Genomic DNA, 17062 nt, shown 5'->3' with positions numbered 1-17062 from the left:
AATTACGGAAATCTGGCTTGATCATATGTTAAAAACAAAACAAAAACAACCGTGAAACCCCATCAGAAAAGGGAGAAGAAAGGCTGGAGTGATACTCCAGTGGGGAGGGTATTTGCCTTGCATGCAAGGGTTTGATTCCCGGCATCCCATATGGCTCCCAGAGTACCGCCAAGAGTAATTCCTGAGTGCATGAGCCAGGAGTAACCCCTGTGCATCACCGGGTGTGACCCAAAAAGAAAAAAAAAAACCCAGAATCTAAATATCATGATATTGCAGAGATTATAAAAAAAATTATCGCTAGGAAGGAAAAAAAGAGAGAAACTTAAAACACTGCATCTAAGCTGAGAATTAACCCAACCAGACATGGGTCGGGTCATGGGTCAGGAGGCAAATGATAGGTTTTCCCCTCCTAGCCTCAAGGTCCCTACACACACACACACACACACACACAGGAGCACACACGTGTCATGCACACACATGCTTACACACATCACATACACACACGTCATGCACACATACAAGCACACACACATGCATCATGCACACACAGGCACACACACACACACGAACACACACACACGTGTCATGAACACACAGGCACACACCCGGCGTGTCCGACTACCGCACCTTGCCACCTTCCAGCTGCACGTCGACTACCCCGTTCCAGCTGTAGAGGGAGGCGATGTGGTTGAGCAGCTGCCCCGAGAAGAAGCGTACCTTCTGGGTCTTGGTGATGCTCTTGTTCTGGACCACCTGGCAGCAGGCAGATGCGTGATGACCGGAGGCAGTGCTGAGAAACCATGTGACCCGGGAACCAGAAAGCAACCCCAGACACTGACCTTTGTTTTCAGTGTGGACAACAAGATATTGACGGTGGAGATCCTGTCCTCCTTGATGCCCGAGCTGAAGATGCAGGGGATAAACTCTGACGGCAAAAGGGTCACAAAGAGGAAAGAAGAAAAAAACGTGTCACAGCAGCGAACTCAAAGGCAGCTTCAATGTGAAAACAGGGAAGAAGATTACTGTCAATTTTAATTTATGGCCGACCCGAGTTCGATTCCTCCGCCCCTCTCGGAGAGCCCGGCAAGCTACCGAGAGTATCTCGCCCGCACAGCAGAGCCTGGCAAGCTCCCCGTGCCGTATTCGATATGCCAAACACAGTAACAACAAAGTCTCCAATGGAGACGTTACTGGGCCCGCTCGAGCAAATCGATGAACAACGGGAGGACAGTAGTTCTCAATGATTTATTACACTTGATTTTCTAATGCTAATCCCACCACCATTACACCGTTCCACCACCATTATTCGACTTTTCCCACCACCCTCCAAGCCTGCCCCAAAGGAAGATTCTAAATAATTTATTTTGTATTGCTTGCTATGAATAATCCAATAAAAATGATCCAAAGGGGTCTCCTTAGAGGAAAGTGTGAAGATTGTTGTATCTCACCCTGAAGACACAAAGCCCTTGTATAAGAGATTAATATGTTGTTACAGATTGAGCCCTGTGTGCTAATACATACATATATACATATTTATATATTTTCTTGATCAAGATCACCTTCTAGGGGCTGGAAAAATACTACAGTGGATAGAGCATTTGCCTTGCATGCGGACGACCTGGGTTCGATTCCCAGCAACTCACATGGTCCCCTGAACACTGCCAGGAATAATTCCTGAATGCAAAGCCAGGAGTAACCCTTGTGCATCACCGGGTGGGACCCAAAAAGCCAAAAATAAAAAATCGCCTTCTTGGGGCTGGAGTGATAGCACAGCGGGTAGGGCGTTTGCCTTGCACACAGCCAACATGACCGACACAGGTTCGATTCCCAGCACCCCATATGGTCCCCTGAGCACCGCCAGGAGCAATTCCTGATTGCATGAGCCAGGAGTAACCACTGAGCATCACCGGATGTGACCCAAAAAGCAAAAAAAAAAAAATCGCCTTCTACTTATACCTCGTCAAATGTAGCATGCTACTCTTGGGACATGAGTGGCATAAAGGAAGAGCATTACTATTTAAATAGGGGGGCACACAGCACCAACCACTTTCCTGAGAGGTGAGATTATTTATTTTTGGTTTGGGGGCCCCGATTCCTCCGCCCCTCTTGGAGAGCCCGACAAGCTACCGAGAGTATCTCGCCCGCATGGCAAAGCCTGGCAAGCTACCTGTGACGTATTCAATATGCCAAACACAGTAACAAGTCTCACAATGTTACTGGGCATGCTTGAACAAATCGATGAACACGGGAGGACAGTGACAGTGACAGTGACAGGTTTGGGGGCTAAACCCAGCAAAAGCTCAGAAGTTACTTCTGGCTCTGCATTCAGGAATGACTCCTGGCGGTACTGGGGATACCCCATGGGGTGCTGGAGATCAGACCCAGGTTGGCTGTGTGTGCAAGGCCAATGCCTGACCCACTGCACTACTGCGCCAGTCCCCACCCATTGGAGAGTCTTTCCTCCTCTCATTCAGCTCGGCCACATGGCTCAGGGCTTCCTCTTGGCTCTACGCTCAGGAATCACCCTTGCTTGACCGCGGACAAGACAAACGTACTACCCACTTGCTGTACTAACAATCGCTCCTATCCCCCCTCCACCAGTGTTTCTTTCTGGCAGTGCCAGGAACCAAACCCAGGGCCTCAGACATGCTGGGCCCAGGCCCTACCATAAGCTACATCACCTAAACGGGGAAGGGGGAGAAGGACTGCAGGAAACCCAACAGACAGACACACACAGAGTGAGACTCACAGACACACACAGACACAGGCATGCATGCACACTTGGTTCAACATCTGCATGCACACCCCCCCCCCCCCCGAAAGACACACACACATGCATGCACACATACCTGGTGAGATACACACCCAAGTGCACCCCTGGTGAGATACACCCCACACACAGACCCAGTGAGATACACACACTCACACACACCTGGTGATGTACACGCACACCCGGTGAGATACACACACACATGCGGACACACACACACCTGGTGAGATACACATTTGTGCAAACCTAGTAAGATACACACATATACACAAACACATACACACACACACGGTGAGATACACATTCATGCAAACCTGGTGAGATACACACACACACTCATGCACACCCAGTGGGATACACCTGGCGAGGCACACACACACAGCCGTCTCAGAGACTGCTGCTGGCAAGTACAGGTGTGGGGGAGCCCCCCCGGAGCATCTCCCCACAGCCTGGCAGCCCAGGACACCCACCTTTCAGCTCCAGCACCTGTACCACTGTGCTGGTGTCGCCTGTGACGAGGAAGGAGAGTGCAAACTGGATATAGGCCTGCCGGACGTCAGGTGCCCCCTGCGAGACAAAGGAGAGAGCATGTGCGTGTGACATTCCCCTCCCAAAGCCGGAGAGCAGCGCCACAGCGGCCAGGCCCATCTGCCCACCACAGATATTGGGCGCGGCCAGCCCTGATAGCCACAGCTGCTGCTGCAGCTCCTCCTCCAGGACGAGGGCATCCTGAGCCTGCCGGGAGTGAACCCTGGGAGGAGCCAGGAGTGACCCTGAGTGCAAAGCCAGAAGTCAGCCCTGAGCACAGAGTATGGAGTGAGCCCTGAGCACAGAGTCGGAAGTGAGCCCTGAGCACAGAGCCGGAAGTGAACCCTGAGCACAGAGCCAGGAGTCAGTCCTGAGCACAGAGCCAGGAGTCAGCCCTGAGCACAGAGCCGGGAGTCAGCCCTGAGCACAGAGCCGGGAGTCAGCCCTGAGCACAGAGCCAGGAGTGAGCTCTGAGCACAGCCAGGAGTAATCCCTGAGCACAGAGCCAGGAGTGATCACTGAGCACAGAGCCGGGAGTCAGTCCTGAGCACAAAGCCAGGAGTGATTGCTGAGCACTGCCGGGTGTGGCCCCAAAACCAAAAAAAAAAATTTTAGAAAATTTATAAAACCCCCAAACAAGATGAGGGGCATTTCTCTCTCCCTTCCCTCCCTCCCCTCTTCAAGCTCCAAAGACAGGCCACACAGTACCAGCCTCCTCAGGAAGCTGTCTCTGGACTCTTTCCCGCCTCGGCCCCTCCCTGCACAGTGCTCATGAGGTCGGGCCACCAGTGGGATCTGGGCCACATCACAAGTCTGTGCTGTGGGGCATAGGAAGGCACAGTCTGTGACTGTGGAAGCCGGTGACACTGAGCATGGCAGCGGGCACTGTCCTCGGATGTCCCCAGGAGACTGGCCCAAGGCCTCCCCCCCAACCCCCATCCCCGGATCCGGCCACCTCCCCGGAACTGGCCAAGGACCCGCACTCTGCCTTCCTGTGCCAGGCCCCTCACCTTTGTGTCCCGCTTGGTCACCAGGCCATACAAGGTCTTCTTGTTCAAATCAAAGAGGCTGGAGACGTCCCTGGCGGCTTCAGCCCCCTGGGCCACCATGGCAGTCAGTAGGTTGAGGCAGGCGCGAGCCATCCTACAGGGGCCAGGAGGGAGTGAGGGTGCCGGCCACTGAAGACGCACCATGCCACTTTGCCGAGCACAACCCCACCGTAGGGGCCGGCGCAGGACCCGGCCCAGGCGGCTGGCACCCTTGCAGTAAGACTGGTGGGAGCGAGAGCCTGGTGGGAAGGGTGTTTGCCTGGCACGTGGCCGACCCCGCTTTGCTCCCCAGCATCCCAGATGGTCCCTCAAGCACCATCAGGAATGACCCCTGAGTGCAGAGCCTGATGGGTCTATGACCCCCCAGACAAACAAACAGAACCACAAGCAGTGTGAGGTCACAGGCAGGGCTGGACCACCGGATGCTTTTTTGTTTTTGCTTTTTGGGTCACACCTGGCAATGCTCAGGGGTTGCTCCTGGCTCTGCACTCAGGAATTACTCCTGGCGGTGCTCGGGGGACCCTATGGGATGCTGGGAATCGAACCCGGGTCAGCCATGTGCAAAGCAAACGCCCTCCCCACTGTGCTATCGCTCTTGCCCCAGCAGATGCTTCTCCACTCAGGGCTCTGTGCTCAGGCCGTCGGGGGGAGGTGGAGCTGGTGTAGCAACTGTGGCTGCTGGAGGCCTCTAACCGGGGGCCAGAGGACAGAGGAGGGGACGTGGTGGCCCCCGAGAAGTCACTTCTCAGAGGGGGCAGGCAGTGGCGGCTGAGGGAGGGCCATGGCCGGCGCCCACCTGTAGCCCGAGGCATACAGGGCCTCGCAGAGCAGCTTCATGTGGCTGTTGAGCAGTTTCTTCACAATGCCAGTGCCCGCCATGTGCAGGTGCGCCAGGTCGCTGGCTGTCCGCAGCAGGATGGCCTCCAGCGCCTGGAAGACCAGCAGCATCTGCGAAGCCGGAAGGGAAGACGTGCGTGAGCCTGGGGCCCTTCCCCTGGCAGGCGCCACTCGCCTGGGCCCTGAAGTCCCCAAGCCCCTCCGCCACCCTACCATCCCCTGAAACACCCGACCCCAGTGTGGGTAAGGGGCCGCCCCGGACTCAGCGGGCTCGTGGATGGAGCCAGCTACTGCCCCTCACAATCGAAAGGAAAGTGATATTTCTGTTCAAGATGGGGCCTCCTTGAGGTCATGGGGGTTCAGTGTGCCACTCCGCAGCGGCAGACCCCGAGATTCCAAACGCCACATCCTGGATCTCTCTAGAACCAGAAAACCATCTCCCCAGCCTCCACCTTTCGCCCTCGCCCTCCACCTCTGTCCTGCATAGTCCCACATTCTTCCTCTCCCCCTCCCCCCTCCTCCCCATGGCAGAACAGCCCCAAAGCACAAAGACACATAATCGATGCTCTGGGCCCAGGAAAGAGAGAACACAGGGGTGAAGGTGCTTGCCTTGCACGTGACGGGCCCTAGTTGAATCCCCAAAAGCATGAGGGACCCCTCCTGTACCCGCCTCCCACAGCCCCCAGCACCACCAGGGGACCCACCTCGAGTACAGAGCCCGGAGGAGCACCCTCGGCAGTGCCAGAAGTGACCTCCAAGCCCAAGATAATTAAACAAGAAACAGAAGCTGGAGTGACAGTGTATTGTGGGTAGGGTGCTCCTCACACGTGGCCAACCAGGCTTTGCTCCCTGTCACCCCGGGATGGTCCCCAGAGCCCCGCCGGGAGTGATCCCCCTCCGCCACCCCCTCCAGTACAGAGCCAGGATAAAAGCCCTGAGCACTGCCAGCTGTGGTCCCCAAGACCAAAAAAATAAAAAAATAAATTAAAAAAGAAAAAGAAAAAAATAAAATAAAAGAATCTCCACTTTTCCCTTCTGCTATGTGTCACTCCCTCTGGCGTGGCTCTCGGCACGTGACGTGGCAGCTGGGGACAGCACAATGGTGCCTCTGGCTGGAACATGGGAGTCAGTGGCCACTCCAGCCACTGGGGACTGAGCATAGCTCCCACCACCCCCCATGTGCCCACTTCCAAGGGTGCTGGGGGAGGATGGGGAGCAGCCAGACCTCGCTTTCAGGACGTTTCTCCCCGCTCAGGAGCTGGAAGATCTCAGTGCACTCCACGGAGATCTTGATGTAGCCTTCCACCACGTCGTACACATCTTCTCGTGGAAGCTTCTTGGCAGCTGACACAAAGGCTTCCAAGGCTGGAAGAGAGTCACGTCCAGGGTGAACCAAGACCGGCTTCTCAGCCGGACCCCAGCCACGCCTGCCATCAGTGGCCCTAAGTGGATTCCCCCCACCCCCCCCGACTGCATTCCAATGTTGGAGCCCTAACTCCCGACCTCGCTGCCTGAGGGGAGGTCAGGCTGAGGTCCCAGATCGACGTCAAGCCCTGCAGGACCCCGTGGAACTTAGGGAAACAGGAAGAAGCAGCAGAGGTTCAAGCACGCGAGGGCCCCGGGCAGGTGAGGCCTCCGCCCACAGCAAGAGCCAAACCAACAACACTCAGACCCTGGATTGTGAGTTACAGAGCCATGAGACCACCAGTCTGGTCTCTGGGCCAGAGGGGGACCAGCTTCCATGCTGGGAGAGAGTGGGGAGCTCGCTATGGGGGGTGTCAGGAGGGAAGGTGACCGACGTTTCAAAGCTCCGACAGAAGCTGATGGGCTGGGATGCGGGAGCATGAGAGGAGACAGAGGGAGGCTCTGGGAGCCATGAGATGAGGGAGAGCCTGGGCAGGAATCTCCAGGAATAAATAGTAGGCTGGACTTGCGGCTGGCAAAGACGGGGAGGGTAAGAGGCACAGCAAAGCCTCTTCCCCAGCGCCGGTGGGGTCATGAGCAGTCACAGAGCTTCCTTGATGCCCCCTACATTCAGGGGCACAGTCAGAGAGCGGGTAAAGAAATCAGGCTACATGCATGCACACAGTGGGGGAAAACCACATCACTCAAAAGGAGAGAGAACAAAAGGGAATGCCTGCCACAGAGGCAGGGTTGGATGGGGAGGATGGGGGGGTGGGAGGGAATACTAGGATCAGTGGTAGTGGAGAATGGGCACTGATGGAGGGATGGGTACTTGATCACAGAATAACTGAAACCCAAACACAAAAAAAAAGCACAGTTCAACCAAGAAACAGGGAAGAAGCCGGGCTTTTGGGGGAGTGCATGAAGAACAAAAGATACATACATCTACACCATCTCACCTGTATCAGGGCGGTAAAAAAAAAAAAAGCCAAACTCACAGCAGAGAGTAAGAATGGAGGGCAGGGCCTCTAGGGTGGGGGGTGGGGGGCTGGAAATGGGAAGAAGTGGTTAGGGGTGCAAATGATCGACCTGAGCGATTTCTGGGGGCTGATGCCATACCATGGGTGAACGTTAGGAGCAGGGCTGTGCTACGGAACAGAAAGCCACCCCTAGCAGAGGTGTATCCAGCGACAATCCAGTGCTGCGGGGCAGAGGTGCTAAGTGAGCTCAGGGTGGGGATCATGGTACACCCGTTGCAATCACAGGCAGCCCACTGACACAGCCGGGCTCTCATGAAGCCCAGGTATGGGGAGGCTGCCCTCCCACCTGGGCCAAGATAATCACAGTCTGTGTCTGACAAAAAGAACCTAGTGGTCAATTTCTTTTCCCTTTTAATTTTATTTTTCTTTTTCCTTTTTTTTTCCCAGTAGCACAAATACATTTATTTAATAAGCAAAAGGAGGATGCTGATTGAACCAACTCTTTAAAATAGGTGCACGGCTCAGATAGAGAAGGGAGCACCAAATAAAGGGTGTTGGGAGGATCCTCCCAGGATGGAAAATGCATGCTGAAAGTAGACCATAGACTGAACATGATTGCCACTCAATTCCTCTTTTGCAAACCAATCCACCCAAAAGGAAAGAGAACAAAAGGCCCTGCCACAGAGGCAGGGTGGGATGGGGGGGGGGGGGTGGGGGGGGAGGGATACTGGGATCATTGGTGGTGGAGAATGGGCACTGGTGGAGGGATGGGTACTCGATCATTATATAACTGAAACCCAAGCACAAAAATTTATAAGTCTACAACTGTACCTCATGGTGTTTCACTAATAAAAATTTAAAAATAAATAAATAAAATAAAATAGGTGCATGTCAGAAAGAAATAGCACAACAGGGAGGGCGCTTGCCCCACCAGGAGTGAGCCCTGAGTGCGAGGCCAGAAGTAGGCTTGAGCACCGCCGGGTGTGTGCCTCCCAAAACTGACAAGGAGCAAGCAAGCAGGCAGGCAAACTCTCTTAGAGCCCCCAGGCAGAGCAGACTCTGAACTAGAACCATCGGCGAGCTGCAGGGTGAGGATGCAGGCGGGACAGGGGCGGCGACAGTCCATCTACTGTCCTGACCGCTGCGATCAGGTGGTGAGGGGCTGCAGGTTTGCAGAGGGGCAGGGAGGGGAGGGCGCAGGGAACTGGACACTCTTAACCACGAGGCCAGTCTGAGCGCTTCGGGTCCCTGAGGGCTCAGGAGATGCAGGAAAAAGCGGCTGGAAATCCTGCGGAGGCCGGCGGGTGGGCGGGTGGGTGGATGGTGATGAGGGCGGGAAGGGGGTCCCCTGGGCACCCATGCAGCGACACACCCAGAGCCCACCTCGACCCCGGCGGGGTGCAACTCACCAGTTCCCGCGCCCTGCGGGTCCCGGAGCTGCGCCTTAAAGCGCACGCCGGTGAACTCTTCCTTGCGGGCCCGCTTGGCCGCGCCCGCCGGGGACGCCTCGCCCTCCGGGTCCTTCCTCTTGCGGACCCCCATGGCGGAGATGCAGCGGGTAGCGTGAGGATCCGCACACCTGGGTTCCAGGCACAGGATGCGCTACGGAAGGGACCAGCGGCCCCAGGGCCCCACACACACGTGCGCAGGAAGGGGCGGGGCACAATGCGGAAGTATGGCGGAAGAGGCGGGACTGGGGGCGGGGCCTGGGTGAGCTGTGCTGTGGCTGCGAATCTAGGTCCCTGCAGATTCAGCTTACTGTGTGTGTGTGGTCCACATCCAAAAGAAAGAGAATAACCAGTGCTAGCCCAGATGCGGGGTCGAAAGGACCTCTCTCCTTCATTGTTGGTGGGAATGCCGGCTGATCCGGCCTTTTTGGAAAACAATATGACATTCCTCCAAAAACTAGAAATTGAGCTTTCATAAGACCCCGCAATACCACTTCTGGGAATATGTCCCGGGATGCAAAAAAAAAGCACAGTAGAAATGACATCTGCACCTGTATGTTCATTGCAGCTCTGTTCACAAGAGCCAGAATCTGGAAATAAACCGAGTGCCTGAGAACAGACGACTGGTTAAAGAAACTCTGGTACATCTACACAATGGAATATTATGCAGCTGTTAGGAGAAATGAAGTCATGGAGTTTGCTTATAAGTGGATGGACATAGAGAGTATCATGCTAAAGTGAAACGAGTCAGAAAGAGAGGGACAGGCATAGAAGGACTGCACTCATTTGTGGAATATAAAATAACATAATATGAGACTGACACCCAAGGACAGTAGAGACAAGGGCCAGCAGGATTGCTCCACGGTTTGGAAGCCTATCTCATGTCCTGGGGGAGAAGGCAGCTGGGATGGAGAAGGGATCACTAAATCAACAGTGGTTGGAGGGATCACTCAGGATGGAGATGTGTGCTGAAATTAGATAAAGAACCAAACATAATGGCCTCTCGGTATCTGTATTACAAACCATGACACCCTAAAGTAGAGAGAGAGTAAGAAGGAAGGTAGGTGCCTGCCACGGAGACAGAGGGTAGGCTGGGGTGGGGGTGGCGGGAGGGACACTGGGGACACTGGTGGTAGAGAATGTGCACTAATGGAGGAATGGGTGTTCAATCATTGTATGACTGAAACTCAATCATGAAAGCTGTGCAACTGTATCTCACAGTCATTCAATAAAAAATAAATTGAAAACAAAAAAGGAGTGAGCCGTGGCCACTGACCCCACTGACCCACCTGCGGCCTGGGCCGAGGGGTCACCATCACACATGTGCCTGGTCACAGCGGAGAGGAACCCATCTGTACAGGCTTCCTGACCCTAACAGCCCTGTCGAGGGGCACCCAGGTAGGGAGAGCACTCCTGTCGGGCACGCACTCTCACACTCACCTAGGGTTTTTCCTTTTTTATTTTATTTAGAGCCATGCTTTATTATAGATACTGACGGTTGAATTTTAGACATGTTCTAGCACCCGTCCCACCCCTAGTGACAGCTTCCCTCCACCAGAGTCTCCAAGACTGGGTCCCACTGATGTAGGCAGGTAGATAGGGAAAGGCTCTCTGCAATGAAACAAAGTCTCATAGAAGAATTCTAGGACCAACCCACCCTGTGGAGACAGAGAATAAGGACTTGATAAGACTATCCCCAGACCCTGAAGATATGGGCCTCCTCCCCATGAAATTCCTCCTTTCCGAGAACCCCCTTCAATCCGGTTGACTCCAGCGACCCAGCCCCAAGGTGATTCCAGGACATTCCAAGTCAGATGATTCTCGAACCCCTTTTCAATCCGGTTAACTCCAGCGACTCAGCCCCAAGGAGATTCCAGAACATTCTGAGTCAGAAGGATCTATAAGAACCAGCTCGAGAGCCCACTTGGCGCTCTCTCCACCCTCGGAGAAGCCCGCGTTCCCTCTGGACGCGTTACTCTCTCTCTTACTCTCCATTCCCCCGTTTATCTGCTCATCCCTTTCTCTCCCTCTCTAAAAGCCTCCAAATAAAACCTGTTACTTCACTGCTCGTCTACTCCTGAAATTCTTTTCTGCGAGCGAGACAAGAACCCCAGAGACCTCGGGTAAGGCTTGGGACTGGTCTCTCCTTTCCTGCAAAGAGCAAATTCTCGCCCCAGCTTGAGTCCGTGGCTCCCCGAGCAATCGGGTGGCGGGGATTAACTCCCGTGCTGAGAAGATCAAGCGGACTTCAGGTGTGGCTTGACGGCCACCTTGTGGGGCTGGCGGGGCTCAGGCCCGTGCCGAGCAGGTGCTCACTGCAGACTTTACCAGTCCTAGCCTACCCAGGGTTCCGGGTGGCAGAGGCGGGTGGGGAGAAAGTGGCTGTCTTTCTCCTCCCCACTTCACATAAGTCACCCGTGGGGCCCACCGACATCACCACCCCCACGCCCAGCCTGGCACCGGGACAGGCTCATTTTTTGTTGTTGTTGTTTTGTTTTGGCATCATATCCAGCTGTTACTCAGAGCTTACTCCTGACTCTGTGCTTAATGGTCACTCCCGTGGGGCTTGGAGGACCATACGGGACTCAGGGATGGAACCTGGGTCATTGCTTCGTGCATATCCTACCCACTGTACTATTTGCTCTGGCCCCAGACAGGCAGATTTTAAAGTTTGGTTGTTGTCGTTTGGAGATCACATATGGTTTTGTTGTGCTGGTTGTTTGTTTTTGCTGTTGTTGTTTTTTTTTTTCTTTTTGGGTCACACCCGGCACTGTGCAGAGGTTACTCCTGGCTCTGCACTCAGGAATTACTCCTGACGGTGGTTGAGGGGACCATATGGGATGCTGGGAATCGAACCCGGGTTGGCTGTGTGCAAAGCAAACGCCTGCCTGCAGTGCTATCGCTCCAGTCCCTGTGCTGGGTTTTTGAATTTTGTTTTTGGTGTGTGTGTGTGTGTGTGTGTGTGTGTGTGTGTGTGTGTTGGAGGTCTGTGGGTTTTTTTTTTTTTGAGTGGGACATACCTGGTGTGCTCAGGAATCACTCCAGGCACGGAAGGGGGAACCGTATGAGGTGCTGGCGGGGAGTGGAGGGGGAATTTAACCCAGGTCAGCTGCACTTGAGGCAAGCACCTTACCCCTGGACTATTCACCTCTCCAGCCCCAAGCCACATGTTTTGTTTGTTGCTTTCTTTTTTTTAATTTATTGCTTCCATTGGGGTACTTGGTTGAGGATGGAGAATCATGATTTTATTTATTATTTATTTATTTATTTATTTATTTGCTTTTGGGTCACACCTGGCGATGCACAGGGGTTACTCCTGGCTCTGCACTCAGGAGTTACCCCTGGCGGTGCTCAGGGGACCATATGGGATGCTGGGAATCGAACCCGGGTTGGCCGCATGCAAGGCAAACGCCCTACCCGCTGTGCTATCTCTCCAGCCCCGTTGTTTGTTGCTTTTTGGGAATTTTTTTCTTCCCTTTGTTTTTTTGGGCCATGTGCAAGTGTGCTCAGGTGTTACTCTGTGCTCGGGATCATGCCTGGCAGGGCTCAGGGGATCATAGGGGGTAGAATCCAGGTCAGCTGTGTCCAAGGCCAGCACCCTGTCCCTTGGACTGTCTCTCCAATCCTCCAAGTCACATGTTTTTCAACATGGCCTCCTGGAGTGGTGGGAAAACCTGCTGGATGCACAGAGTTGCTTTGCCGTATGCGTGTTGGCTGCAAGAAAGGGTGGATGGCCTTGGTACCAGGCTGGAGGTGCTTTTTTCCCACGCCCCATCCCCACCCTAGGCTAAAGCCATACCCTGAACCAGAGGGGCATGTCTGAAGGGCAGCAGCCTCCACCCTGCTTTTCTGGTCCCCTTGACTGATGGAGAATCAGCCTCCCTTTGGCCATGCGGCGGGTGGGGGAGGGTGGAGAGGGTCAAATTAAGCAAAGTCTGCAAAGACCAACGTGCACAGGACATCGGTGCCACCTGGATGTTCTTGTCGTTAATATGTAGACAGCATCTCCCTAGCACATCCTCGCTGGGATTCTGAGCTGAGAAAGTGATGATGCAATGTATTAAAAACAAAACTGTTTTAAAAGAGGTAAGTGGCAAGAAGAAGTACCATGTATTTTTATCAGAAGTCATCTGTTGGGTTGAAAACCACATTTAGTGCTCTGAAAGCTAATGGAGGGAATGTGTGGGTTGTTCTGTGGTTGAGAAATGAATCAGGGAAGGCAGGCTGGCGCCTTTTTAAAATTACGACTCCATCGGTATCAGGCGTTGCATTCAAATAAATCATGTTCTTTGGATGAGTTAACGTGGTGATCCTGGAATTCTCTGTTGGACCAGCCTCGGAGGAAATACTGACCTATGTCTTGTATGCGGATGTGTGTAGGGAGCGTCTGAGGGTGTGGATTTATTGGGGTTTCAGTTCCGGCAAGAAAAAGCCCCTGGCCTGGAGATGGGTGCTGTGAAGAGGCGCGTGAGGGAGCTGGAGCAGAGGGAACCTGTGAGCTGGGCAGCCTTAGGCAGGGCTATGCCACACTTCTGGTTGTATAAGGGGCCCCTTGGAAGCAAAGGCAGACACTGACTTTTTTTTTTTAATATAGGATTACTGCTATTTATTCAGTCATTGAATAAGCTGATTGAATTGGGCATGAACTCACTCCACATTCCTTTTTTTTAAATTTTTATCTCTTTTACTGAATCAGTGTGAGATACAGTTACGAAACTTTCATGTTTGAGATTCAGCCTTACAATAATTGAACACCCATCCCTCCACCAATGCATACTTTCCACCACCAATGTCCCTCCACACACACATCCCAGTCCTCACTCTGTGCCCGTGGCAGGCAATTTTCCCAGTACACTCTCTCTACTTTTGGGCATTAGGGTTTGCTCAAATTTTCCCACCACCATTCAAGCCTGCTTGCCAGGGGCAGATGCTAGATCACTTATTGTCCACTGCTCATCCTGAATATCATGGGAGCCGCGCCCATGCACTTCTGGAATCCTAGATGGCAAATGGTTGGGTTCTAGAGACGTTTCTGTAGGGAACTAATCCATGTTGAGATTCAGCTGGGCGTCTCTGGTCCAGGGCTGTTGGTGCACTAAGATGGTGCGCAGAGGTGCTTTGTGGGACAGTGACTTATTACCAAGGAACCATGGGGGTTCTCTTCTGTGGTTCAATGCCAGTCACCAGCTGCATTTTCTGCCAGAGTAGAGTCTGATAAGGAGGCAGTGAAAGGGAAGTGGGAAATAGTCCCAAATTCTGTTTGGTTTCTGCCTCTATAACCTTAAGCAAATGATCATCTCTTTCATATGGATGGGCGTATGAAGGGGCGAGGGAACTGACTAATGCTACCCTGTGACAATAGAGGTGTGCATGGAGATTATCTTTTCTGGTGTGTGTGTGTGTGGGGGGGGGGTGATGGGGATCACATCTGGAAGTGCCCAGGGCTTACTCATGGCTTTGCACTTAGGGATCACTCTTGGTGGGCTCAGAGGATCATATGAGATGCCAGGGATGGAACCTAGGTTGGCAAGTGCCCTCTGCATGTACTATCTCTCTGGTCCCAAGTGTGTGCTTCTGAATGTATTTGAAAGTACGTTTTCAATATCCAGGTTGTTCACAAATATGTATTGTGTTGCAGTCTAGGGCCTCCTACAGTGCGACTCAAATGTACTCAGCTGTTGAGGGAATGAAACAGTAGGACAGTGGGGAGGGCGCTTGTCTTGCCCACGTCGACCTGGGTTCCATCCCCGGCACCCCATATGGTCCCCTGAGCCTACCAGGAGTGATTCCTGAATGGAAAGCCAGGAATAAATCCTGAGTACCACCAACTATGGCCCAAAATACAAACCAACCAATCTAACAAACAAAAAAACCAAAAAAGTTCCAAGGCTATGGAGTTTGAACAACAAAATATAAAAAATCTACACCCATTTTAGAGGTTAAAATATCCTATGATAACTTTCAAAGCTATTCTAGAGACTGCCTACTACCTTGATGAGTATGTAATATCACCAGAAACATGAGAAATATAGAAAACTCAGTTAATAATGTATTTTAAAGTAATAGTAGGAGATCTTTAGACTTACCAACAGAAAATATATGCTTTTAGGTAATGCAGAATAATCATGAATGTGAACCATGTTCTAGGCATAAAGGAAACCTCAATAAATTTTTTTTTGCCCTTTGGGTCACACCCAGTGATGCTCAGGGGTTACTCCTGGCTCTGCACTCAGGAATTATTCCTGGTGGTGCTTGGGGGACCATATGGGACGCTGGGGATCGAACCCGGGTTGGCTGCATGCAAGGCAAACGCCCTACCCACCGTGCTATCACTCCAGCTCCCTCAATAAAATGTTTTAATTGGTTCCTATGAACTCTGCTTTCTAACTACCTAGCAAAAAAATTAGACCTTAATTATGAAAAGAAGGTTTTTTTTTTAAGTTTCTGAGATAGAGGGAGATAGAGAGGTTTCACACAGCAGACCCAAGTTTGGTTCCTGGCACCCCAAATGGTCCCCAGTGCTTTCCTGGAGTGATCCCTGAACTCAGCCAGGAGTAAGCTCTAAGCACTGCCGAGAGTGGCCCAAAACAGAGAGAGACAGAGAGAGACAGACAAGCAGACACACACACACACACACACACACACACAGAGAGAGAGAGAGAGAGAGAGAGAGAGAGAGAGAGAGAAGAGAAAGAAACTTTTTAAAAAATCTCATAAGCTTAGGTAGGAGGAAAACGTCACTATCCTCAGAAAGTGATGGGAATTTATGAACAATTTGGGAATATGACGAAAGGAACACTTTATATAGCAAAGTCCCTGGGACACGGTGAGCAGAGGAAAATTTCCAGCTTAAAATATATTGTTAGAAGCAAGAAAGGTTGGGAACAAATGATCTATTAATACACATTTAAAACAAGAAGTTGGAAAAAGTACAGCAGAGCCAATTCAAAAAAAGAAGCAAAAAGGACAGACGTTGATTTCAAAGAAAGCAAAAAAAAAAAAAAATCTAAAGAATAGTCCAGACCAGCAGCCGATTGTTTTTGACTTTTTAAGATGAAAGAAGCAAGTCTTTGGCAAGATTAATTGCTCCATATGAGCAATAGTTCATTTTAAAATACAGAGGCAGGAGCGATAGCTCATTGGGGAAGGCACTTGCCTTGGACAGGGCTGACCCAGGTTCCATCCCCGCATTCCATATGGTCCCCCAAGCACCACCAGGAGCAGTTGCTGAGCGCAGAGACAGGAGTAACCCCTGAGCATCGCCAGGTATGCCCCCTCCTCAAGACAGAACAATAAATAAAATAAAATATGCTGGAAGGGGCCTGGAGATGTCTGAATGGGCATGTGAGCCTTGAATGCCAAGGCCAGAGTTCAGCCCCTCACACCAACTGCTTGCCAAGCACGACTGCCATGTTGAACTTGAACACCACTGGGAGCGTTTCCCAGGCCCTTGAGACTGCTGGAGAGATGCCCGCCAGTGAAAATACAATAGATGACACTATTGATAAAGGGGAGGGGAGATACCCTAAATATTGTCTCAGAATTAACTGAAAAAAAGACTGTACAATATTATTATTATTATTATTATTATTATTATTATTATTATTATTTGTTTCCTGGGCCATACCTAGTGGTGCTCGGGGTTACTCCTGGCTTTGTACTCAGGAGCTATTATGGGGGATGCTCAGGGGATCTTATGGGATGCTGGGGATTGAACGTGGGTCAGCTGCAGGCAAGGTAAGCTCCCTATCTGCTGTGCTATCTCTCTGGTTCCCTCACGCCCTATTTGTCTCTCTCTTCTCTTTCTCTCTCTTCTCTTTCTTCTTTCTTTGTTTCATTCTTTCTCCCTTCCTTCCTTCCTTCCTTCCTTTCTTCTCTCTCTCTCTTTCTTTCTTTCTTCCTCTATACCTGACTTCCTAATTCCCTCCCTCCCTCCCTTCCTTCCTTCCTCACTCTCTTTCTCTCCTTCTTTCTGACCACATCTAGTAATGCTAAGAGACCACTTCTACTTGGAGGTCACCCCTGGAGATGCCTGGGAGATCATGA

At 52.1% G+C, this 17062-nt stretch overlaps 1 protein-coding gene across 1 annotated transcript in view; it reads right to left on the bottom strand.

Moving 5' to 3' along the window:
• URB1 (URB1 ribosome biogenesis homolog) overlaps positions 1–9145 on the bottom strand; it is a 46569-nt gene extending 37424 nt beyond the window's left edge. Inside the window, exons 1-7 of the mRNA XM_056109223.1 lie at positions 8978–9145; positions 6410–6549; positions 5144–5295; positions 4309–4441; positions 3241–3337; positions 840–925; positions 628–753 (exon numbers count right to left, since the gene is read on the bottom strand). Coding sequence (XP_055965198.1) covers positions 628–753; positions 840–925; positions 3241–3337; positions 4309–4441; positions 5144–5295; positions 6410–6549; positions 8978–9110 — 867 coding nt within the window. The 5' untranslated portion in view covers positions 9111–9145. The remainder of the gene's footprint in view (positions 1–627; positions 754–839; positions 926–3240; positions 3338–4308; positions 4442–5143; positions 5296–6409; positions 6550–8977) is intronic.
• Between the last annotated feature and the right edge of the window lie 7917 nt (positions 9146–17062).

This window comes from Sorex fumeus, unplaced genomic scaffold, assembly GCF_029834395.1.
Source record: "Sorex fumeus unplaced genomic scaffold, SorFum_2.1 ptg000265l, whole genome shotgun sequence".
NCBI classification, from domain to species: Eukaryota; Metazoa; Chordata; class Mammalia; order Eulipotyphla; family Soricidae; genus Sorex; species Sorex fumeus.
Note: the sequence above shows the minus strand (reverse complement) of the source record. Positions and strands in the feature narration are given on the sequence as shown.